The sequence below is a fragment of the Psammomys obesus genome, unplaced genomic scaffold, assembly GCF_907164565.1.
Source record: "Psammomys obesus unplaced genomic scaffold, mPsaObe1.curated_primary_1811, whole genome shotgun sequence".
Lineage (NCBI taxonomy): Eukaryota > Metazoa > Chordata > Mammalia > Rodentia > Muridae > Psammomys > Psammomys obesus.
This window is the reverse complement of record NW_026596443.1, coordinates 927,323-951,793: the sequence shown is the minus strand read 5'-3', so window position 1 is coordinate 951,793 and position 24,471 is coordinate 927,323. Positions and strand designations below refer to the sequence as shown.

The following is a 24,471-nucleotide window of genomic DNA, read 5'->3' as shown; positions in this document are numbered from 1 at the left end:
TGGAGGATCAACTCCAGAAGCCATGGGATAATTTGTGGAATCCCTTTGAAAAAGCTAGTTTGGATGTGGGGCAGATGTGGGACAGACAGATAGATGAATGCACTCCTCCCTCACCCAAACAGCAAGGATGTCGTCCTTTGACGTTGTAACATGACTGTGGTCTACAAATATTTGGGGCAGCATTTCCGATGCTTCTGGGGCACCTGGGCCCGAGAGGCTGTAGGTTGGATAGGTTTCCCTTAGACAAGGCTTGTAAAGGAAAGGGATGGAGAAAGGAAGGGTGTCCAGGTGTCTGGGAAGCTGCTGTAAGAGGAAGGCATGCCATACTAAGAGCAAGGAAGGAGGGGAAGGGTTGTTCGCCACAGCATATCGGCAAAGTGGCCGTCTGGGCTTTCAGATGTGCCCCCGCGGATGCTGTCTCCCCGGAACCAGCTCATCAGGGTGATCCTTTACAACCGGACACGACTGGACTGTCCATTCTTTGGGTCTCCCATTCCAACACTCCGATGGTAAGTCCCAGGAGAACAGGTTTCCCCAGCAGGTTTGTCTGTCTTCTTGCTTCCCTTCTGCCCTGTAGGTGGAACCAGCAAGACCTGGGATCCTTAAACAGCCAAAGCTGGCCATCTGGGTGAACCCCCATGTTGTTCAGAGGGGGCGTGAGTCTCTCCAGAGCCAGCTAGTGGTTATAGGCAGAGCCTGCAAGATGCAGGACTCCCCCACAAGCCCACCATGGCCTCTGCTGCCCCCTGGCTCCCTCAGACCAGTCCTTTCTCAGTGTGCTGTGTTTGCTGCTCTGTTGTGAGGTTTAAGAATGGGCAAGGAAGCAACCTGGATGGTGGTAACTACCACGTCTACGAAAATGGCAGTCTAGAAATCAAGATGATTCGCAAAGAGGACCAAGGCATCTACACATGTGTGGCCACCAACATCCTGGGCAAAGCTGAAAATCAAGTCCGCCTGGAGGTCAAAGGTAAGCAAGGGGGTTCACTAGTGGGAATTCAGGCAGGGCAATTAAAACCATGCTCACAGGTATCCATAGGTGCAAGTGCTTTTGGAAATACCCCTGCCTAAGGTCTGATCAGTGACTGCAGTTGACCCAAGAGTGGCTTCCCAACCTGATCCAGAGGCTCACCTAGCTCCCCACCACCACCGCCACTACCACTCACATCATGGATTTCTGAGCCAGAGAACTATTTGGGGGTTTTGATTACCCTACACACAGAAACTCCCCACCATGTCTTACAGCTTGGACATGTTAGGGTCAGGCATGTCACACTACATGTCCACACTGGGGCTGGTGGGCAGAGAAGAGATCAGTGGTCAGCTTTCCAGTTGTCTTCTTCATAGACCCCACGAGGATTTACAGAATGCCCGAGGACCAGGTGGCCAAGAGGGGCACCACAGTGCAGTTGGAGTGCCGAGTGAAGCATGACCCCTCCTTGAAGCTCACTGTCTCCTGGCTGAAGGACGATGAACCACTCTACATTGGAAACAGGTTTCTGCCCTCCATCTTGACTCCTTACTCACATCTAAGGGAACGTTTTGCTTTCAGTGTCACCCATGTCACTAGGAGCCACTAGGAGTGGTGATGGCCTTGGTGACCTTTTCCTCAGGGGCAACCCTTTTCTCTTATCATCAGCTACCTGTTGCTCTCTCTCTCACCTCTTCTCTCCCACCTTCTTTCTTCCTCACCCTTTCTCTCACTTTTCTTCCTCCCTTTTACATCTTCTTTTCATATCTATGCTCCAATTCTCAGTTCTGCTTGTAGTGCCCCTGCTCACCACTAGAGGGCATGTCTGGCTTCTTCTACTTCATCAGTGCAATGCCCGGATCCTAGATCCTCTGGATGCTTTGACAGTGCCCCCATCTGCACCTCCTGCACCCCAGTTCTGATTTTATTGGTGTGAGGACTCAGGCACTGATGGTGTTTAAAGGACCCTGGGTGTTTTGTAATGTGCAGTCGGGATTGAAAACCACTGATACCAGCCTCCTGTTCCCAGGCTCTTTACTGTCTCTCTTCTACGCAGTAAGGTACCATCCATTCCCAGTCTCACCCAGCTTCATGAAAGGCTGCACCCTGCCTGTGTGCCAGGGCATCCAGCACCCATTTGTTCTGAAAGCTTTAAAACAATCCTGTATTGCTCTAGGATGCCCCCTCCCTGTTCCTGGTGGGAACAAGCCATAGGAGCACAGGGACAGAGCACTTGAAACTGGTACACAGGACAAAACATGTAGGGGAAGAGGAGAGACACCAGCCTGTCTTGGGTTGTCAGTGTAATGGTACCTTATTTGGACGTGTATACAGCACAAGGAAGACTCAGAAATGGGTACAGATTGGATGTTGAGGAGCATCCAATCCACTCTCTTTTCTCCTGCATCTAGTCAGTGTTGCGATGGTACCTCACACCATGCTCTCACCTGGCCCTGCCACCTCCTTTAGCTTCCTTCTCACTACCCCTTTGTGGGAAGAAGGTATCAGCTATGCCCAGTATGGGAGCCACCCTCCTGCCAACCTCAGCCTGGCACCTTGCAGGATGAAGAAGGAAGATGACTCCTTGACCATCTTTGGCGTGGCAGAGCGGGACCAAGGCAGTTACACGTGCATGGCCAGCACCGAGCTGGACCAGGACCTAGCCAAGGCCTACCTCACTGTCCTAGGTAACAGCTGCTGCTCACAGGAGCACTAAAAACCCTTCCCCTGCTTGCCAGCAGCCAGAGCAGCCGTGAGCACTGGGTGGTCTCTGGGGCAATGCTTAGTCAGCGCTCTTCAGTTCTCTGGATTAGGAGCTGCCACTTTCAAATCCACTGAGGAGAACAGTCCTGTCTCCCGAGTGAGGTCCTTGACTTCCCAATTCCAGCTGAGGGTGTGGAATGGCAGGAAGTGGAGTGACTTCTGCCTCTTCTGCTCTCTTACAGCCACCACCACCAAGCTGACTAAAGTCACCCTGCAACATTGCTAGACCAAGATGATGATGATGAATTGTGTGTGGTGTAGAGTGTGTATGTGTGTGTGTGTGGTATGTTTAAGTGGTGTGTGTGTGGGATGGAGTGGGGGCTAGTGTGGCGTGTGTATGTGAGGGGGCTGTATTGTGTGTGTGTGTGTGTGTGTGTGTGTGTGTGTAGTGTATGTGGAAGTGTAGCAGAGAGAGTAGGGTGTGTGTGGTATGTGCACACATCTCCTCCAGCTTCATTCCCCTCCTACACTGCTCCCTGGTTTTGGTGGCATTTCACACTACCATACATTGAATAAGATGATGTCATCCCTTCCTGTCCAAGCTGGACTGCAAATACCAAACCAGTCTAAACAGGAGGGAAGGTGGCTCCCCTCCCAGTGGAACAGGTCCTCAGCTCTCACCTTTGTCCCAATCCCTCTCTGGATTCCTGCAGTGGAGGTTGTACTTGCTGGCCACAGTGGGCCCACTCCACTCTAGCCCATGGGAGAAACACGAGAAGTCACCTGGGAGGTGGGATTGCCCAAACAGCTACAAAAGCCTTGGCTACCCATCTGCATCCTTCTAGGACCCTTTAGCCCTGATAACCTGCTAACCTGGATAACCCATCTTACCTTTGCAGCTGATCAGGCCACTCCAACTAACCGTTTGGCTGCCCTACCCAAAGGTAATTTGTACTAATCAGGGACTCTGGTGCCCAGGGGTGGAATTGAGGAAGACTGTGCTCAGAAGACTGCACATTACAAGCGGGTAGACAACACATCACATGTCTCACATGTGACCCATGACCCTCAGGCACCCACCGTCACCTGTCTCCATGACCCATGTCACAACCCTGCCAAAGGCTCCTTCTACAGGTTGGATTCAAGTCTGGACAACCATTTATCTCCTTTCCTTTCACCATACTTATCTCTGCCTTAAAGTGCCTGCTGTCGGCCCCTAGCTACACCTCATGTGCCTACGCCCACTCAGGAAAGCTTCTGCAGATTATTCCCCAGAGGCTCATCAATTCAGACTGCCACACATCTACTGCTATTCATTTATATACTGCTCCAACCCTCATGAGGACGGACACACACACACACACACACTCACACACAATGTGAACTTAAATGACTCACTATCTAGGCTGGCGGTTCTCAACCTTCCTAATGCCGAGATCCTCTAATACAATTCTTCATGTTGTGGTGACCCCAAACCATAAAATTATTTTTATTACTAATTCATAACTAAACTCTAATTTTACTTATTTTATGAATCATAATATAAATATCTGTGTTTTCTGGTAGTCTTAGGCTACCACTGTGAAAGGGTCATTCAACTCCTCAAAGGAATTGCGACCCACAGCTTGAGAAACAGTGTTCTAGGTCTGTAGAAATAGCCAGTTCAGGGAGGTAAAATGTGGAGGAAATTTGCCTCCATTCTATAGCTGGATCATTCTCTTCCAAAGCCAGGATAATGTCGATACACACTGGAACAACCCCTCCCCACCAAAAATGATGTTCGCATTACTCCTCTGGCTCCCTCTGCTCTACGCCCTCACTTAGTCCAGACTAAGCGTTCCGGGTGGGCCTGACCTTTCTCTGTACCCTCCCCACTTTCCTCGTCTATCTGCCCTGCTAGCATTGTAGAGCTCCCCTGAGCTGCAGTCCTGAGAGTCCTGGCATTCAGAAAAACAAATGGACATCATGAAAAATGAGACCAGAAAACCCTATACTTTAAATTTACCACCAGCCTCTCTCACAAAGGCAGCAGCCTTTCCCCAGTGTGTGTTTTCTAAAAGATCCAAGAAAACAGGACAAATTGCTCTGCCCTGCCCTGAATCTGCCCTGCCTGGTCCTTACTTCCTTGATTCATATTCTTTTATATTCTTGCTTCTCCTTTGTCTACTCGGGGGAAGGGGTGGTCTCTGCACTGGCCCTCCAAATAGGCTGAGGTTCCATCTGTTGGCATTAGAGACCTGAGACCCTCAGGGACCTATCCGGGACTATTACTACCCCAAGGAGAGGGCCTGGCTATCACTCGGGAGCTCAGAGTGATGTCTTTTTTCCTCTGCTGCCAGGGAGGCCAGACCGACCCAGGGACTTGGAGCTCACTGACCTGGCCGAGAGGAGTGTGAGGCTGACCTGGATCCCAGGCGACGATAACAACAGCCCCATCACAGGTCAGCCCAGGGCCTGTGCTCTCAAGCCAGAGCTGGTAATGTAACAGCAGGGGACCAGGGCCCACTAGTGTCTGCTTCCACCTCTGCCTCATACACATGCAAGGAGACCTTAGCTCCCTCCTGTGACTTGGGAAGGCTTCTTGGTGTGCCCCTGTCTATCCTAGGGAGATGAGAAAGATAAACGGAAGCCATGAAGGATGCGCTTCTAAAGCAGGATTTTGTGACTCCCAAAACAGCTCTGTCCTCCTTGTCCACTCAGACTACGTCATCCAGTTTGAAGAGGACCAGTTCCAACCAGGGGTCTGGCATGACCACTCCAAGTTCCCAGGCAGCGTCAACTCAGCCATCCTCCATCTGTCCCCATATGTCAACTACCAATTCCGAGTCATCGCTGTCAACGAGGTTGGGAGCAGCCACCCCAGCCTTCCATCTGAGCGCTACCGGACCAGTGGAGCGCGTGAGTACCTGAGCTCCCGGCTCCCTGAGTTCTCACTGACTCCCCACCCCAGCCATGGGTACTTAGGCAAGTTACTTGCCTTCCCAAAGCCTGGCTTCCTCACCTATGAAACAGAGTGATAACAACACATACCTCTCAGGTCTGCGGTGAGGACTCTCACTTTAAATAGCTGGAGAGATAGCTGAGTGGGTAGAGGCACTAGCTGCCAAGTCTGATGACCTGGGTCCGATCCCTGGTACCCAATGGGTTGAAGGAGATGACTGACTCTCACACATGCACACACTAAACAAACAAACAATAAATGTGATAGAGAAGAAAATGTGTCTTGGGGCCAGGAAGGCAGTTCAGTTAGTAAAATGTCTGCTGTGCCACCTGAGGATCTGAGTTCAACCCCCTTGTGAAAGGTGGACGTGGTGGCACTCACCTGTAACCCCAACACTAGTGAGGTGGAGACTGGGGGAGGGGAGGGGACTCTCTGGGGTCTGCTGCTTGGCCACTGTAGCTGAGCCACTGTTCCAGGTACAGTGAGAGACCCTGTCTCAGAAAATAAGGTAGGGAGTGACTGGGGAAGACATCAGTATTGACCCCTGACCTCCCCACGTGCGCACACAGAGATGCACAGGAAAGGAAAGGAAAGAAAATATGTACCAGGCACTTACTGTGATGCCTGTCACATAACAAATACATAATAAATCTTAACTGTCATTTTTATTATTGTTAATGATTCAGTATTATCTGCTTAAAGGGGCAGAGCTGGGGCAGAGACATACTTAAGATATATGTATATAATCTGGTGTTATGTCAGATTTAATACACTAGGAGAATGGTTAAATTCATGAGATCACACCAGCTCATAGAGGTAGAAATGCTTGCCCCAAGACATTAAATGCCAGAATAAGCCAGCATGTCACAAAACACACTCAGGGTTGATCTGTGAAGGGAACAGCACATGGAGTTAGAGCAATGCCACCTGCGATGTGGAAAGCTTCATGATAAGTGCTATCTGGTAAAGGATTACGTTGAAAAGAAACTGGGTCTATTTTGGGAGTTTTAAGTCTTAGGGAGGTGTATCACTCATGGAAGAAAAAAAGAGTTAGGAACTGAGAGGAGTAGGAGTTACAGAAGGGGTCAGTTAGGTGGGAGGGCACACCTCATGCCCTGGGCAGGCTCAGGGTGAATTTCAGCTTTATCTGTTTGTGTTCCAGCTCCTGAATCGAATCCCAGCGATGTGAAGGGAGAAGGGACAAGGAAGAACAATATGGAGATCACATGGACAGTAAGAGTACCTACCCCCGCCACTCACCTAGCAGCAGGGAGCCCCTACTCCTTACTCCCCTAGTGCCGTAGGATGGCTCAGACTGTCTAACTCAGCGATTCTCAACCTCCCTAATGCCACGACCTAGTAGTACCTTCCTCAGGTTGTGGTGACCCCCGAACAAAAAAACTCATTTTCATTGCTACCTCATAATGTACTTTTGCTACTGTTATGAATCGTAACATAAATATCTGATAGGCAACCCCTGTGAAAGAGATGTTCAATGCCTCTCTCCCCAAGGGTTTGTCATCCTCAGGTTGAGAACCACTGCTCTAACTGATTGGGGCCACTGTCCTCTGAGAGCCAAGCTAGTCTCGGAGTTGAGCTTTCGGAAATCAAGCAAAAGTGTCTAGGAGCAGGAGTTCAGAACAGATATGGGAGCAGAGGTCACCAAATTCCACAGGCTGCCAGTCTAGCAAGATTCATCGAGAAAGCCACCAAATTAAAATGGTTTGGTTTTGAAGAAGAGATGTGGGCTTTAAGAAAGAAAGAAATGCAAGCACCAGCACCGAGCTTGATGCATGCTGGCTCTGTACCGTTTGCTGTTGGAAGCACTGGCGCCATTACAAGGTCCAGGTCCTTTCTACAGCATGGGCTAAATGAACAGGAAGGTTTCCTTCTGGCTAGCTCTGCCAACCCCTCTCTTCAACCTAGCTCCCTGTCTGCACCTTCCAAACTAAAACTGGGACGTCTATTTTTGAAATGGCCTTTTCTAAACCACTCCCAAGACCAAAAGCTGAAAATGCAGATACTGAAGTGGGGCTGAGTCTCTGTCATGAGTAAGGGACAAAGAGGTGTGGCGCTTCTCAGAGTCACTGTCAGCCATGTCAGTCTGAAGCCTGGACCTCCAACGTCATGACCAACAGCTTTGGGCTGAACCTGAATTCTGGTCATCTGGGTGTATGGCTCTGTGTGTCAAGCTTTAGGAGCCTGATTCCTGAACCAGACCTGTAGGATGAATGGGTTCTAGTCATCTGAGCTCTGATGTGTGGAGAAGGACAAGATGGACAGGCGGATTTAGTAGAACTGAAGTCAGAGCTCGTCAGTAGGAGGGTAGTTTGGTCAGAATCCTCTGTGACTCTGCAGATCATGGTTATCAGTCTTTGGCTCCCTATGTACCTGCAGTGTGGGTGGTGCTTGCACTCAAAGTAATTCTGTGGTAAAGCTTTGTCAGAGGGAATCTGGATGCTGCAGAGTTCCTATGACTTTAGGCAGTTCAGGGGCTCAGCAGAGGCAGTGTAGCCTCTCCTGCCCTGCAAAAGAGTGGCCACTAGCAGGCATGCCCAGATAGAGTGTTAGCCCAGATGGAGAGGGCAAGCTGTAGGTGGCTTTACCAACACCTGGTCCACCCTGTCTGCCTGCCTGTCTGTCTCTCCCTGCACAGCCCATGAATGCTACCTCTGCCTTTGGCCCCAACCTGCGCTACATTGTCAAGTGGCGGCGGAGAGAGACCCGAGAGACTTGGAACAATGTCACGGTGTGGGGCTCTCGCTATGTGGTGGGGCAGACCCCTGTCTACGTACCCTATGAGATCCGAGTCCAGGCTGAAAATGACTTTGGGAAGGGTCCCGAGCCCGACACCATCATTGGGTACTCGGGAGAAGATTGTGAGTATTGGCCCCCCCTCCTCCCCAGAAGGACCCTCACTGCCAAGCTATACATGGCCACTCTAGTGGGCTGAGACACTCAGGCTATGTCATGAGAACACAACCAGTTCCCAGGAGATAGGGCTACCCTACCATGGCCTAGACCATGAAGCACCTGGTAACAACAGAGGAGACTTATCTTTTGAACACATCCCTCTTAGCCCAGCACACACCCCAGACTGGAACTTTACAGCTGTAAAAACTGAGAGCCTAGAGACAGCCCTTTCCAGGATTCTACAACAGCAAATGTTGTGCTTGAAAATAAAACCTGGGTCCCCAGGTCCCCATGGCCCCAGACAAGTTGCTTTACTACCAAGCCTTTCTAGTACCAAGAAAGACTTTAGGACTACTGTTCAAAAGAGCTATTTAGATGCTCCAAGAAAGCAGGGCACAGGCTAGACTTGCCAGGCAGGGAGCCGTAGGCATTAAAGTCTACAGAGCACCAACTTGAGTCTTCCTGACCCACTCTCTGCCAGCATTCCAACACTGCTTCCAGCCCTTGGAATTGAACCTGAAATGGGATGTTTTTAGCAGGTTGACTCTCAATATTCTAGAGCTGTATGTGAAAGTGTGTGCATGGCCTCTGTGCCTAATGCATCAGCGCCAGTCCCACAGCTTCTGGGCAAAGCAGACCATTGGTAGAGCCAACCAGACTTGACAGTTGGGTTTGTGTCTGACCCAAGAAGACATGAAGGAATTGGTGGCGAGGGGGAGCAGAAAGAAGGGAGGAGGGCAGATCATAGTAGGAGCCGACACAATAGGCAAGACTGGGCTCCAAATAAGGTCCCATGACGGTGAGGAGGGAAGCAGTGAGGGCCAAGTCCCAGAAGCACTCATGGATTGGGCTCACTGGAAATGAGCAGAGGGGCCTCGCCTGTGCCACTCTATGGTGGAGGACACTTCTCTCTAACAGTCTAGTAGAGGCAGTCAGTCAGTGAGTGTGATTCCAGGCTTCCCCAATAGCCCCATAGTTTCCACTGTATGTGTCCACCCTGGGCCCTGTGCATCATTGCAGCAGCTTTGCAAGTCACATAGCAGAGGTCAAAGAGCCACGTTCCTAGAGGCATCTCCTGTTTGTAGCTAACATTTCTGTTGGCACACTCAGAATTGATTATTGATAACAAATAAAGAGTATTAAGCCTCCTGGAGGCTGGCAGGAGCCTGTGATTTCTCTTTGAGCCTCAAAGAGGCTCATCCTTTGGTGGAGTCACTACCGCTTGTGAGCATTACCCTAGGAACTGTGGCGATGGACAGAGGAGCATCTGTCCTCTGCTGGGCCCATCAGCAGCCCAGCAGAGGAAGCCAGGGGAAGCAAGGTCCACTCTCCTTTTACTCCTACCTCATCTTGGCACCTCCCATTGACCAAACTCCTCAAGAAGCCTGAGGAAAAGGTACTAGCTGGCAAGGTCCAGGAACAGCCTCTGTGGCCACAGAGGTGGGAACAGGTAGAGAATGAAAAGGAAGGCAGATGGTCCTTGCACTTGAATGCCACAAGTAATTGCCCTGAACACCTGTTACTATTTTGTCCTGAGACTTCACTGCTGTCTGGAATACCCCGTATACAGTAGAGTAGAGGTGTGGGCTGTCAGACTACATCATAGGAGATCCTAGAATCCAACACCCAACCTTGCCTGTATAATCAGCTCTCTGTTCCCACATCTTGCAGATCCCAGGGCTGCTCCCACTGAAGTTAAAATACGAGTCATGAACAGCACAGCCATCAGCCTTCAGTGGAACCGAGTCTACTCTGACACGGTCCAGGGCCAGCTCAGAGAATATCGAGTGAGGAGGCCAGCACCCAGCCCCATCTAACCCACCCGCTCACTAACCAGGGCAAGGGGTAGCAGCTGCGGTGTGGAGGGCATCTGGAAGGGATCCTAGGAATACTTATGGGATCTAAAGTTAATTCAGGATGATTTCTGGGATTCAAAATTACCACGCGGGAAACATATACATGCATGCATATATTTGTGTCTATTATACATATGTTCATGTATCACTTAGCAACAGGAATATGTTCTGAGAAATGCATCATTAGCCAATTTTGTCGTTGTGCTAGCGTCGTGGTGCATACTGAGATAAACCTAATCAGTAAAAGCCAATTCCTCAGCTCGGCTGCTCACTGAAGTCAACACACACAGCAAGCATATATATGAGGCTGTTGCTGGTGTAATACTGAAAACTGTCTTTCAGTAAGCTGCATTTTCTAAATAGGATAAAAATGATAAAGTAAGCCCTGTGCAAGCTCAGTCTAGAGTGCTTGCCTGACATTCATGAACCTGAGTTCAATCCCCAGCACTGCAAAAGCAGAATGGGAGTATAAAGTAAATACGAAGCAGAGGATAGTAGAAGAAATGTGTAAACCAGAAACCCAGTGATGATCATTACCAAGAAGTACAGTTGTATTGCTACGATTGTGACTGCCAATCCAGTAGACTGTTTACACAGTACCAGCACCACCAACACTTGTCACGTGATATGACATAATGATGGCTACAGCCATCACTAGGTGAAAGAATCATATGGGACCAATGTCCTATTATATGTGGTCCCTTGCTGACAGGAACATCACACAACTCATGTCTATAGGACCACACACAGTATATGAACGGCCCAGCTCAGCAAGAAATCCTTAGGAGGGCACTAGGTTTGAGCTGGACCTGCAGAGCACATATACATGTGTGAACAGGTATGTGTATCTTCATGTGCACCACTGACGCACCCTGAGCTACACCCTTTCTCTCAGAGGCCTCTGCCAAGCTGTTTGCTTCCCCAGCCTGGTCGCAGAAAGCCGCACTAATGAGCAAAGCCACTGAAGGAATGTAAGCTGCCTGCCTGTTGCCTCAGGCAACTCTGCCACCCAACACAGATTCTGAAGGACCCCCTGCCTCTTGTGCTTTCAGCCTGGGAGCAGTTTCTGCCAAGTCATCTGTCCCCAGGGGCCGGGCTGAGGTGGGGCAAAGGGGGCACAGGACTTTCCTTCAGGAGAGTGCTTTCATTTCAGTTGGCTAGGCAGTGAGGGTAACATAGCCTTGGGCTACTACTGGGTCTATGACTTCTGAAATCATCAAGAGTTAGCTGATGGACAGCTGGGGACAGACAGAAGGGGGTAAGTCCTTCTTAGGAAATGAACTTGGCAGTGAACTAAAGAAATGAAGGCCAGGTGCACCTGACCTAGCTCCTCCCCAACAGTTAACTTTTAACCCTTAATCTGCTGGCCTGGAGATTTTTCTTTCTGAAGTACTTACCAGTCTCCGTAAGCCTGGATTTCCTCAGCAGTTTGCTGGTGACACTGCTGTGACAAGTTGTCCTGTGGCTTCTTTCCACTGCTAATAAGACCTTCACTCTACCCTTCACCTCTACCACCTCCAAGACCATCCTTCCCATCCAAGCTCTGCTACCATGCAGCCCTGTACCCCCACTGACTTGGACATGTCTCTGCCATCTTAAAGATCTTCAACACTACATAAAGAAATCCATTGGCTTCAGAGAATTAAGTCAGCCCTTGCTCATGCTCCGACTGTTGGGGATCACCTGCTCCTCCTGTACCCACCTGCTGCCCCCTTAAACTGTACTAGTCCAATTGAGAGGGAGGTGGTCTTTGAGCACCCAGGACTCCTGTTCGCACGGAGGTTCTGGCACCGACTTTCCCTCTGCATCGTGTCACTCAGCTTGGACATATTCTCCAAAGATGTGTTGTGCCTCCAAAAATGAGTGAAAACCACAACCCTGTTTCATGTTCAGCATTATTCTATTTGTGAATGGCTGATGAATGAGGACCCTAAGGCTGTCCCACCATCCTGTATGGGGTGGATGAGGTCATTTGAGACTGGGAGCAGGCAAAGGGAGGACCAGTCACTACCACCACTAACCACTAACCTGGCCTTGCTGCCTGGCCCCTCACCAACCTGCCTCTGTCTCAAAGGCTTACTACTGGAGGGAAAGCAGTTTGCTGAAGAACCTGTGGGTGTCTCAGAAGAGACAGCAGGCCAGCTTCCCTGGTGACCGCACCCGGGGCGTGGTGGCTCGCCTGTTCCCCTACAGTAACTACAAGCTGGAGATGGTTGTGGTCAATGGGAGAGGTGATGGGCCTCGAAGTGAAACCAAGGAATTCACCACCCCAGAAGGAGGTAGGTCTGCAGCATTTCAAGGTGGGGTAGAACAAGGGTGGTGCCACCGGTGAACCTGGAGCAGCTCCAGCATGGCTTGGCATGGACAGCCAGGGTGGCCTCAGCAAGCTGATGACCATCACCAAGGTGATCCATCCTTACAGAAACTTGTTTATCAAGAGATCTGTGCATTGTGCCCATGGCATTCCAGACACAGGCTATGAGACTGACCCCAGCACCTCGTCTGAGGCGAAGGCCACACATGAATCTGGCCACTTCGATGTCCTGCTTATCAGCACACCAAGACCTGCACAAGCCTCCCTCAGCATCAAGAAACACTCATGGAAAGTTGGCCTGTGTGTACAGAGTACTGCCACATGTCGCCCCACCCTTCTGAGGGTTTGTGGTTTGATCTAACCCTGGTGTCCAGACACCTACAAAGTTCTATTCTCGCACTGGCTCCCCATAGGCTCTTTTGTCCACTTGGCATGAACTTTGCCATCTCTGTTTCTCCCTCCCTCTCTCCTTAACTGTTTCCCATTTTTTTCTTCTCTTCCTCCTTTTCCTTCTCCTTTGTCCTCCTCTCGTTTTCTTTACCCCTGTCTCTCCCTCCTTCCTCAGTTTGGTCCCCATCATCTGCCTCTCCCTATCACTCCCACCCCTTTCCAGGCACTCTGCCCTGAGTCTTTCTCTTCCCCAATAGAACCCAGATTCTCAGCTCAGAACCTGGGGTCCTGCTGCTGCACCCCAGTGCTGAGAGCCCTTGGCTGGGGACCGGGAACTGCACCCTTGCCACAAGACAGTCATGATTGGTCCCCTGCCTGGGAGTGGCTCTGTAGTTTGGAGGTGTGTTTGCAGCCTAATTTGAAGCCGCCTAATTTGTGCCAAGTCCAGGGTAATTGCTAAAAGAAAACTCACTTGACTTCTTCCCCTACTTCAGCAGCAGTATCTGGGCCTGCTTGGCTTCCTACCAGATGAAAGTGGGTGCCAGACAGGCAGCAGGCTCTGCCCTCAAGGATCTAGGACCTGGTCAGCAGTGGTCCAGCGCAGGGATACCTGAGGTCATGCCTTCATGCCTGTGCTTTGTTTTCTGTGTTCTCCTCTTCCTCCCTGCCCTCATCTCCTGGTTCCCTCCTCCTTCCCCAAGTACCCAGTGCCCCCAGGCGTTTCAGAGTCCGACAGCCCAACCTGGAGACCATCAACCTGGAATGGGATCACCCAGAGCACCCCAATGGAATCCTGATTGGATACACCCTCAAATATGTGGCCTGTATGTTCTGCTTTTTTGCTTTTGCTTTTAGATCAAATATGATCCCAAACCCTTCTTCATTATTTTCTTGAGGAATGGAGATTGGAAGCCTCTGGGTGCAGAAGGCATTGCATAGGAATAAGAGTGCTCAGGAAAGTTCCCCATAATTAAAGGGGGCAGGCAAGACCCAATCCCTGCTCTTCCTATACAGCTCCATTTGTAGGAAGTGGATGAAGGGTACTCAGGTCTAATGAGGGAGACAATTCCAGCCCTACGGAAGCTTGTAGTCTCCAACACCTACAAGTCTAAGCAAGAAAAGCTCCTCCCCCATAGGCACTTCTATCTGATGGGCAAACTGTGTGTGGACAGGCATTTCAGGGATGCTCAGGAGACACTAAGCAGGCATCATTTGTTAAAGTAGCTGTTCGTATAGCAATCTAGCTACTGTGGAATGATTTGAATCAGGGCCATAAGCTCTTTGCCACAAGAGCTCAGTATTACCAGGTGAAAATGGGAATGTCATCACACTTCAAAAATGTTAAGGCCTCTAGTGTAGACAGTGCTGCCCCTCGCTGGGAAGTTCAGAGGGCCAGGTGACATATTGCTGTTGTGCCCTCCAAGCTGTTCTGAATCTATTTCTGGACCTGAACCTTCCACTCACATATTAAAGAAGGAGGCCTTTTACAAATAAGACAAGAGCAAACAAAATCCTGGGGAATTTCCCCAGTTCTGTTTGAACGTAAGAAAAGAATTCCAAAGATTTGGCCTAGTTGGGGGACTTGGAAAGTCTAAGCTGATCTTTCAGAATTGACTACAGGACTTTCTGAAAAGTAGAGACAGGGGGCTCAATGACTAGTGTGAACCCTGAGGCACAACAGACATACCCCAGTACTCCCAGTGGGAGGGAGTCTGTGTCCAATGCCCTGGCTTTAAACCAAGTCTTGAATATTGCTAGGCAGGAGCCCCATTCCTCTTCCAGAAACTCCAGAAGCTGTCCAAACCACAGCTTCTATAACCCGTGCAGGCTCTTAATCCCCCACTCACCTCTCTCCCCAGTTAATGGAACCAAACTGGGAAAGCAGATGGTGGAAAACTTCTCTCCCAATCAGACCAAGTTCACAGTGCAGAGAGCAGACCCTGTGTCGCGTTACCGCTTCTCCCTCAGTGCCAGGACGCAAGTGGGCTCAGGAGAAGCAGCCACAGAGGAGTCCCCAGCACCTCCAAATGAAGGTAGGTCCATGGCGGCAGTCCTTGGAGTAAAAGGGTCTAGCCAATCTGGACATCTAGAAAAACACACCAGACGCTGGGCTTGGCCTTCCAGGGTGGGAAAGAATTGAGGCCCACAAATCCTCATATCCACCGCTGCACGGTATGTGGGAAAGGCATCACTTTAGACATGCAGGCTGCTTGCCACCAACCATCTGTACTTGTGAGAGAATAAGGAAGGGCATGGGAGTTGAGAGATTAGAGGAAACATGAGAAATAACCATTCTGATGAACTCTGAAGAGTCAAAACTGCTCATCTACTGGTGGAGACAAGAATGTTACTGAGAGTCCTGGAACATCCTGTCTTTTGCCAAGAGCATATAGGACTAAGGAGATAGGGCATAGTGTGGTGCTTGCCTGGACCAAGAGTAAAGCAGGAAATATGTTCTCCCTTGCAGCCTGAATAAGATGAGGTGTCTAGTTACAGAGAAGTGGGGGCTGGGAACAATCCTTTGCCAAGCCAGCTTCACAAAGAGCAAGTGAAGTGACATGCATGCATGGCGTGTCCCAACCACTAAGATCCCTCTCCAGAGCTACGCCTGACTTGAGTGTACACTAGAGGGAGCTCTTGGCTCATTTGCTTGCCAGAGATGCAAGATTGCAGAAGCTTCAATACTGGCAGAGCCCTGTAAAACACCTCTGCTTCTCTAGAGGTACAGTGGTCTATGCAACAGTCACTTCTTGAACACCCCCCAACATTTATCATGCCATACACTTGACCAGAAGCAAGAGACAAAGATAATATGAAGTTTACAATGTCTAGAGACAGCTACAAGAATGTCTGCTTGTATGAAGGTGGCTGGAGTGGGCAGGAAATTTAGAGGATTCTATATGTAAGGGGAGACCCCCCCCAAAAAAAAAAGGTGATATGAACAGACCACATGATCGTGGCTAGTACTTGCCTCCCAGGAGGCTCAGGTCCTGTGCTCTGGTCCTGATCGGATGGGGTGTTTTGAGTGTTCTCACCCCTGGTTCCAGGACAGCACTGTGCTTCCTAAGGGGGCTGCCAGGCCCTGCTGCCTTGGTCCATTCCTCTTGTACAACTGTAGCCGCAACTCTGTACTCCTCTAGCCAGGAGACCAGCACCTAGGCAGAAGCTGGAGGACTGTCGGTCCCCTGTGTCCCTTTCTGGTCTTCTAGATCAGAAATTCAAGCTCCCAATTCAGGTGTCCTCTCCCAGCCTTTGAACACTCAGGAAGTTGATTAGGGCTGATGGACTTTGGGTAAGTATCTGGTGGGATCTGTTACTAGAGACAGCCAGGCTATGGTACTCCCTCTCTCTCCATAGTTCTAGAGGCATGCAGAAAGCCTCTCTGCCCCAACACAGGATAGCAGACAAAGCCCCTTTGCCCAACTTTACTGACCATGATGAGGGAAATCCTGCAACTCCAGAGGACAAGAGAACAGAGATGGTTTTGGATTTGTTTTTTTCTAGAGCTCTCGGTCATATTTATGTTCTTATTTTTATGAATTACAATTAATGGGGGAAACTGAGGCAGAGAAAACCAGGTCAGGTGCATCATACTTTGAAAGAATGAGAAGGGGCTGTTCCCTTACCCACTACTACCCAGTGTCTTGCTATTAAGGTGCAGGGGCTATCTTTTTGCCTAGAATTGGCTGCTCCGGCACCTACACCCTCAATTCCTGGAATTTTAGAGGGTCACCAACCCAGCCAGGGCAGGACACACCCTTGGAGAAAGAGCTGGGGTATTGCATTTTGCCTGAACTGTGCCTGCAGCCACCTCTCACACTGCCAGTCCTTGAATATGGGTAGGAACATAATGTGCTAGAAAGGTCTCTAAGCCCCAGATGGAATAAAAGGAACCTGCCTGAACCAGGGGGTGTTGAGCATGACTCAATGAACACCACTTAGCGTCCTCGGGACTGCAGCTAACACCTGGCCATACCACAGCCGTCAGGTTTGAGCCAGACCTTTTCTTTCTTCTGTGATTTCACCTATACTGTTTTCTCTTCCCTCTCATCCTCTCTCTCCCTCTCTCTCTTTCTGGCCACCTTGGGTGCTGTGTCTGAAGCCACTCCAACTGCAGGTATTGTACCATCAACAGAGGTAATGGGCATGGCACGGGGCAGTGCAGATGGAGCCCATGCTGGCCAGAGCCCAGCAAGAGAAAGTGATTCAGGCTGAAAGCATGCTCCAGGCTCACCCTTTCAGTGGAGAAGGGTCCTCTCCACTACTAAAAAGCTGGCTTGGAAGGGGTCTCACATGTTGATCCCTCCGAAGCTGAGAGATTTCCTATCATGGCCACCTGAGCCTTGCTAGACCTGACATCTCTGATCATAGAGATGGCTCTAGAAGGTGTGCTTTAGAGGGAACAGCTGTCTCCTATCCCTGGTGATGCCACAATCCCCTGAAAGGGTGAGAACACTGTGCATGCCTGCCTTGCATGCTGCATGGGGGAACCCAGCACCATTCCACCAGCTAGCATATGTTCCAGTCAGTGAGATTAAGCATGTCTGTGAGTAAGACCGGGGCTCCAGGGCCTGGCGTCTCACTGCGTGTCAGGAATTAATGGTCTTCTTGATCCCTAGAAACTCAGCTCCTCAGTATTTGGTGCGGAGATAGACCTTCTCCTTTAGGGTCAGGAGCTGGGAAGGTGGGTCTGCGTTAAAAGCCAACCTGCCAACAGCTTGCCCCTTCAGTCCTTCATTGGTTCTGCCATAGGCCAGGGATGCCAGGGGTTCCTTTCTTGGTCCTCTGAGCTTGAATATTCCCATGTTAGGAGATGAGGACAGAATGTCCCGGGCATTACAAAGGTGGGAAGCCAGGGCACATGAAAGCCTGCATCAAAAAACAAGCTTTGAAAAGACACAGCTTTAGTTGAGAGACTCAAGAACCAGACAGAAATCAGAGCTCGCTCTGCATTACTAGTCCATTTGGTTTTCTTCCTACCTATGCCCATTTGTTTCCACCCACTCCTTCCTAATTCGATTCTGCTTCTGTTGCATACCCTCCTCGTGTTTTCATGTTTTGCCAGCTAGATCTGCCTGCAAAAAACCACCATGCTTCCCTACCTCAGCCCACTTCCTCCTGCCCAGTAACCAGGCCGGCCAGCCAGCCAGGCCAGTGCTCCCCACAAGCTCTAAAGCCCTCTTCCAGAATGTGAGACACAGGAGTTGTTCAGGAACAAACAATTCTTGCCTTTCCAGAGGGAGGGCCGTCCCATCCTCCCGCTTCATGTGTCCACAACTGCGACAGCAGGTACTTGGGGTGAGTCAGCTCAAAGCTCACTGGCCAAGAGTCTTCCTGTCTCCTTCCTGATTCTGGCACTCCAGACCCAGGAGCAAGAAGTGTGCTGTGTTCCAAGGGCAGTCTGTGCAGTCTTCCTGTGAGCTGAAGTTGCAAGGAGAAGTGCCAGTCCAACTCCTCCTCCTCCACTTCCTCCTCCCAATTTTCAAGGATAGAAACTCAGCATGCCATGCAGAATGGGCCCAGGGTCTCTGCAGTCAATCAAGTGTTTCCCAGGCACCAACACACATGACATACTGGAAAGGGCAGATTGTACTTTTTGGTAACTGGGACGTGCCAGTGACGTCAGAGGTTCTTAGCTTTGCATACACAACATTTCTGTGGGAGCAGTAGAGCAGTATCCAGCCCTCCATCCTCTTCCTTCTCATTCTCACCAAACCTCGGCACTTCCCCCTCAAATTGATCAACCCTTACATCGCCCAGATAATCCCCCCCTCATGCACGTGCAGTTTCAGTCTGCTAGGATTGCTGCCCATCTGCCTGACAATCTGCGACTTGGCTGGGGTAGTCTTTACGCCATGTGGACAATCTTGGACCCAACACTCCATCTTGGAATGTCTGGAAGCTGTCTTTGCCTCAGTTCAGATCTGAAAATGTTGGGTGGGTAGCTGATAGAAACTCAGTTTAGGAGGACAAGAAAATGAGCAAGATGTGTCATGTCCGTTTCTACACCGTGCTCCTCCAAATGTCATGACCTGAATGATGTGTCTTCCCTGGGGCCTGAGGAAGTCGATAGGGTTGGCCTACCCTGTTTTGAAAGACTCCTGGCTTCCAGATCTAGGCTGCCCTAAACCATCTTCATTACTGGACACTCATTGTTCTCTCTGAGTTGCCAGCCAGTTGTGATCACCAGTCAGTATCAGCCAGGGCTGTTTCCAAACTCATACTTCCTACTGCTGCTAGAGATTAGCCTGTGGTCCCTCTGTTTATGCCAGCCCTGCCCCAGGGCTCACCAATCTTCCACTCTCTCCCCAACTCAGTTCCAGGTTGAGATGCTCTGACTGGCCTGAGCAATACATACCCTTGTGAAAAGCTCATCCTCCTCCTACCTACCTGTCCCAGGCTTTGGATGGTTTTCTCTCCAGCTGTGATGCCTTTTCTCTTGGCCTCTGCCCTCCTGCGTCCTGTGGCCCTCCAGCCTGGGGATAATAGACAAAGTGATGAGTGGGTCGAGGGCGTATTGATTTACCAGCTGTGGCCTCAGAGGGTCTATTCTTTTTGGAAGCTCATTGGAGACACCCCCGGGGGTTTCCAGTAGCTCCTGCCCTCTCTCCTCATTTTTCTTTCTCACTTATACCCTGAGCCTTGCCACAGAGCCCAAGAGTAAGAACCCAGCAACTATCACCACAAAGAACTTCTTCATTTATACTTGGTAGTGGCTGTCAGAGGAGGGGGGATGTGGGCTAGAAGCAGCTATATAGTCACTTTTCACCCTTGTCTTCAAGCTGCTGAACAAAGTTGGAAAGCTATTCTAACCTCTCTTAGCATTTCTGTCCCAAGGGCATTTGCTGGACTTCCCAGAAAGCATGTGGCTCAGAGCAAGTAGGGGAGATGTGTGTGTGTGTGTGTCCCTGTGTGTCCCTGTATGTTAAAGGACCAGTGGTCATAGGAGAGCTTTGAAGAAGATGGACCATGGGCCCTGGAAAATGTACAGCAATGTACCTGAGGGAAAGGAAGCCCAAGTCCCTGGGTATGATGGTGCTTGGGGTAGTGACTCAAGCTACAAGGAGTATTTTTTCATAACACCTTTTAAGTAGTCACAGAAAAGAGGATCTTGTGAACCTTTCATCTGCCAGAAAGTACTAGAAAATACATTATTCATAAAGAACTAAGTAAGAACTGTTTTGCCCAGAGGTACAAAACCTCTTCCATCTCTCCCTTGTGGTCAGGTTCATAATGGATACAGAACCTGCCCTGAGACAACAACTCTTTGCCGCACAGTCTCTCTGCTTGTTCAGCTTGTGAATTCATGCTTCCGTGGGAATGTTGGTGGGAAGGGTAAGCCAGTCACTTCATGCAGAGTGTTCAGAGCACTGAGTTGACTTTCTGACCTAGGGCTACCTTGGGCTGAACATATCTTTGAAAAAACAATGAGAGAGAGGTTTTACTCCCTCTCACTTCCCCCACCCTACCTAGTCCTCCCAGTGCCTTCCTGTTGCCTGAAAGTTGACTGAAGTTTGGGGAACACAGTTATTGAATTTGAACTTTCCCAATTCTCTGAGACAATGGACAGTCATCTTCTCAGTGTGGCCTTGTAGTCCCCACACTTGGGCCTGTTAATAGCTCTGCTCTTACAAGGAAGGAAGCTCAAGGATCTTGAAATGTGCCCTTACTCAGGGAAGTAACTAAGACAGGTTCTAATTGAAAAAGCTTAGCACAGGAGCCTGATTCTCCTGGGGAAAGTTATCTGGCCTCCATCCCTGACTTTGTCCTCTTCCTTGAAGATGGGAGATGCAGGAGATACTATTTTTCAAGATTTCTGGAGATTTGAGACAGAGTAGGATCTCACTATTCCTCAAAAGCTAGGGTAACTGTTGATGTCTCAGGCCTTGCCTACTGCCAACACCAGAAGATAGACAGTGGTCAGGTCATTAGCAGTGATGTGACGAGACAGCTCTGCTCTCTCTGATTCACCTGGTCATCCTCACACTATCAGTCTTAACAAATACTGACCCAGAGAGTAAGGACAAGAAGACCCTCGCTAGCTTCTGTCCCTGTTCTATAGAAGAAGAACACTGAAAAAGTTGCCGCAATTGTGGACTCTGCCCCAGGGCCTACCAATGTGATAAGTCCATTTTAGATGGAGGTAGAGTATGAGCAAGTCAGCCCAGAGAAGAGCCTGGCTGTGCCCCCAGATGAAGGTTTCCACAGAGAGGGAGCCTGGCACTCAGCTCCTTTGTCCTGCAATTTGTGTGTCTCTCTGTGGCTAGGAGACTAAGGTTGCCCATCAGAGGCCATTGCCATCCATTCTAGGTTCTAATGTGAACAGGAAGGACTTAGGTTACAAGCACCCTAAGTATCCTAGACAGAAAGACTAGAAGTTTGGGTCTGGGGTTGGGAAAGCTGCCAGTAGGGAAAGAAGGGAGAGGGGGAGGGAGTCAGAGACCACAGAGATGACAAGGGGGACTTTGGACCAAGGGGCTGGGTGTGAAAAGCTGCTCTGCATCCCTGGAGGGCAGAGCCCAGCTGCCTGCCCGCCACTCCTCTGAGCCAAGGCTCCAGGCCTGGACCCACCTGGTATTTCTGAGATTTTGTAGGTGATATGTGGCCCACACTCTGCCATCCCTGGAGTTCAAATGATTTAGTATGTGTGCGTCCTTCAGCCACTATCCTGGTCCCTGGTTGGATGCATGCTGGGTGCTTCAAGCCACACAGACCATGAGAAGAAAATGAAACACACATCAGCTTCATTCTCTTCCTCTCCCATGGCTGTATATCAGTTGCTGGGGTCCTCCTGCACCAATGAGGATGCTCGGGGAGGCTTCTGATTTCCGAGCCCATCTTCCCACTGGGCTGCCTGCCTTGCACGTGGGGACCGGATGTGCTAGCAGGGTACTATCGGACCAACCAGACTTGGTTATTTCACATTTCCCTCTTAGCTCCTCCCACGTTGCCCCCGACTACTGTGGGTACCACAGGCCTTGTGAGCAGTGCTGAGGCTACTGCCCTTGCCGCCACCAGTGAAGCCACAACAGTTCCTATCATCCCAACTGTCGTACCTACCACCATCGCCACCACCATCGCCACAACTACAACCACTGCCGCCGCCACCACCACGGAGAGCCCTCCCACTACCAGCACTGGGACTAAGATTCAAGAAACCGGTACTGTGTGCATTGCTCATGTTGTTCAGGTGTCCCCGGAGCCCACCACTCAGCTTCTCTAGATGAACCCAGGCTTCTCTGGCTGAGCGGTGGGCTCTGGTGTGCTATACACCAGCCCCACCAAGCTTTACTTGGCAAACTAGGCCCAGAATCCCCACCCTGAACATCCATGGGTGGTCATTCATCAGCCAGTACTCATGCTAGTCAGAACCCTCCATCCTCCCACAGAGTACCAGGCTTCTCAAAGAGAACCTCCCTCCCCCAAGCATATACCTTGTAATCAGCCAGGGATGGGCACTCAGAAAGAGAGGAGGTGGTGAGAAGGGAAGGTTCTAATGGCTGTGTGCCTGTCCCAGAGAGCTGTTAGCCACACCATGTCTGTCCTCTAGGGACAGTGGCTAGAAGGAGGAGCAGGGAATGGCTGTCATGCCATGCAGCTCTGCCTCTGGAACCCCAGCTCCTTCCTTGCAGCTCTGTCCCCAAGGACTCCTTGCAGGTATTTCCTTTAAAAAGTTAGAGCATGCAGGAAATGGTGTTACTAAGTCATGCCACAATGCCCAACAGTGCTCCGTTTCTCTTCCATCACCCCTAAAATGTATACCTGGAGGAATAACTACAGGAGTTCTAGGGATGGCCTTTAGGGCCCCTGTACTCCACAGCCTTGCTCTGTGAGCGTGAAAAGATCCTTGGAGAATTCAACCATTTCTGGATACCAAGCATCAATCTTGTATTATCATAGAGTACAGGTTCTCAAACTTCCTGGGCCTAGAGGCCAGAAAGACTTCCAGGATGTACTCAGAGTACTCCCATTCCCAGCGGCACCCAGCCTTCCCTGCTTCTTGGGCATGTCCCTTCAGCTTCCCAGGCTCACTGTCATCCTCTCACCCATCAGCCTCTGCTCTAGCTCAAGGACGTGGTATCAAGCAAGCCATAGGCAGAACAGGTGACTCACAGCTGACATGCTCCTCAGCACTCGGAAATGCTGGTTTGCTTTAGAGGCACAATACTGGAATGCAAACAGGAAATTTAGGGGGAAAGTCGGCCCAGGAGAGGCCTTCTACACAATGGAATGCTGTTATCAGCAGCTTGGGGGTTGCTGTGTTCTAGGGCACAGTGAGACATCTTTTTCATCAGAGCAGGCCTTTGAATCCTTCAAGTGCTTTGAATTCACAGAAGTGAGCCAAGAATTCAAACACAACAAATCTTGTTCCCTGGCAGTTCCTGACCTAGAAACATTCTTATGCCAGACAGGACTGGCCTCATGACTCACAGCCCAAGTGTGGACCATGTCTTAAGCTGCCGAAGGCCTGGCCTCAGCCCCAGTCTTATGGAGAGCATGGGGACAGCCATTAAATTCCTCAGTTTCCCAGGAATCTTTTTAATGAAATTTCATCTTCATCTTGTCTTATATCTTAATACGAAATGTTTTATAACTTTTTCTTCTTCCGGGTTTCGTTTGTGTAGATTTGGATGCTATCCCCTAGCTTTTATGTGCTAGGAGCCAGTGGAACAATGTGTGCTAATCATGGCCTCCTTTTGACTTCATTGTTGAGAGTCCACTTTCTCGGTCCCTCCCTTTGAACACCCCAGTTCTTTAGCAGTCATTATTCTGACCCTTCTATATGGTTCCCACCTCAAAATCATCTTGGTTTCACCCATTGCTTAGGTTTTTCTTTTCTCTGTGTGTATGACGTGTGTGTGTGTGTGTGTGTGTGTGTGTGTGTGTGTGTGTGTGTTACTGTGTGCATGTTAGCACATGTGAATACAGGTACATACATGAAGATCAGAGAAAAACCATGAGTGTCAGTGCTGGCTTTCCATCTGAGACAGGGCCCCTTGTCCTTGCTGCTGCACAGAGTGGCCTGCAAGGTGACATGATTCTTCCTTCAGCCTCCCATCTCCTGGTCTGCAATAACAGACACTTGTGTTTCTGTATTCAGCTTTTTTGGGGTTTGGGGGATCTTAACTCAGTTTGACAAAGCTAATACAAGTGTTTTACTCACACAGCAATCTCTTCAGCCCCTGCTTGGCCTTTCCTAAAAGCACCCTGATCTTCATTCCCTTTGAGGGCATCAGATTTAGCTCAATATTACATTAGGGGTCAAATTGTTGTATACAAATGCTGTTGTAGGGTCCTGAGCTAAGGAGCTAGAGAGACCTCCAAATCAGGGCCAATCACCTTCATTTCCACTATGAGAGCCTTGGGCTTCCAGGAAGAGGAA

At 50.0% G+C, this 24,471-nt stretch overlaps 1 protein-coding gene across 5 annotated transcripts in view; it reads left to right on the top strand.

Moving 5' to 3' along the window:
- Nfasc (neurofascin) overlaps positions 1-24,471 on the top strand; it is a 168,309-nt gene that overhangs the window by 122,887 nt on the left and 20,951 nt on the right. For all 5 annotated transcript variants that reach the window (XM_055598206.1, XM_055598204.1, XM_055598205.1 and 2 more), the window contains 15 exons: positions 398-509; positions 804-970; positions 1,348-1,495; positions 2,534-2,658; positions 3,574-3,618; positions 5,014-5,115; positions 5,375-5,572; positions 6,778-6,848; positions 8,272-8,494; positions 10,200-10,315; positions 12,459-12,663; positions 13,790-13,912; positions 14,948-15,121; positions 17,191-17,205; positions 22,025-22,249. In XM_055598206.1, the coding sequence (XP_055454181.1) occupies positions 398-509; positions 804-970; positions 1,348-1,495; positions 2,534-2,658; positions 3,574-3,618; positions 5,014-5,115; positions 5,375-5,572; positions 6,778-6,848; positions 8,272-8,494; positions 10,200-10,315; positions 12,459-12,663; positions 13,790-13,912; positions 14,948-15,121; positions 17,191-17,205; positions 22,025-22,249 (2,049 nt within the window). The remainder of the gene's footprint in view (positions 1-397; positions 510-803; positions 971-1,347; positions 1,496-2,533; positions 2,659-3,573; positions 3,619-5,013; positions 5,116-5,374; positions 5,573-6,777; positions 6,849-8,271; positions 8,495-10,199; positions 10,316-12,458; positions 12,664-13,789; positions 13,913-14,947; positions 15,122-17,190; positions 17,206-22,024; positions 22,250-24,471) is intronic.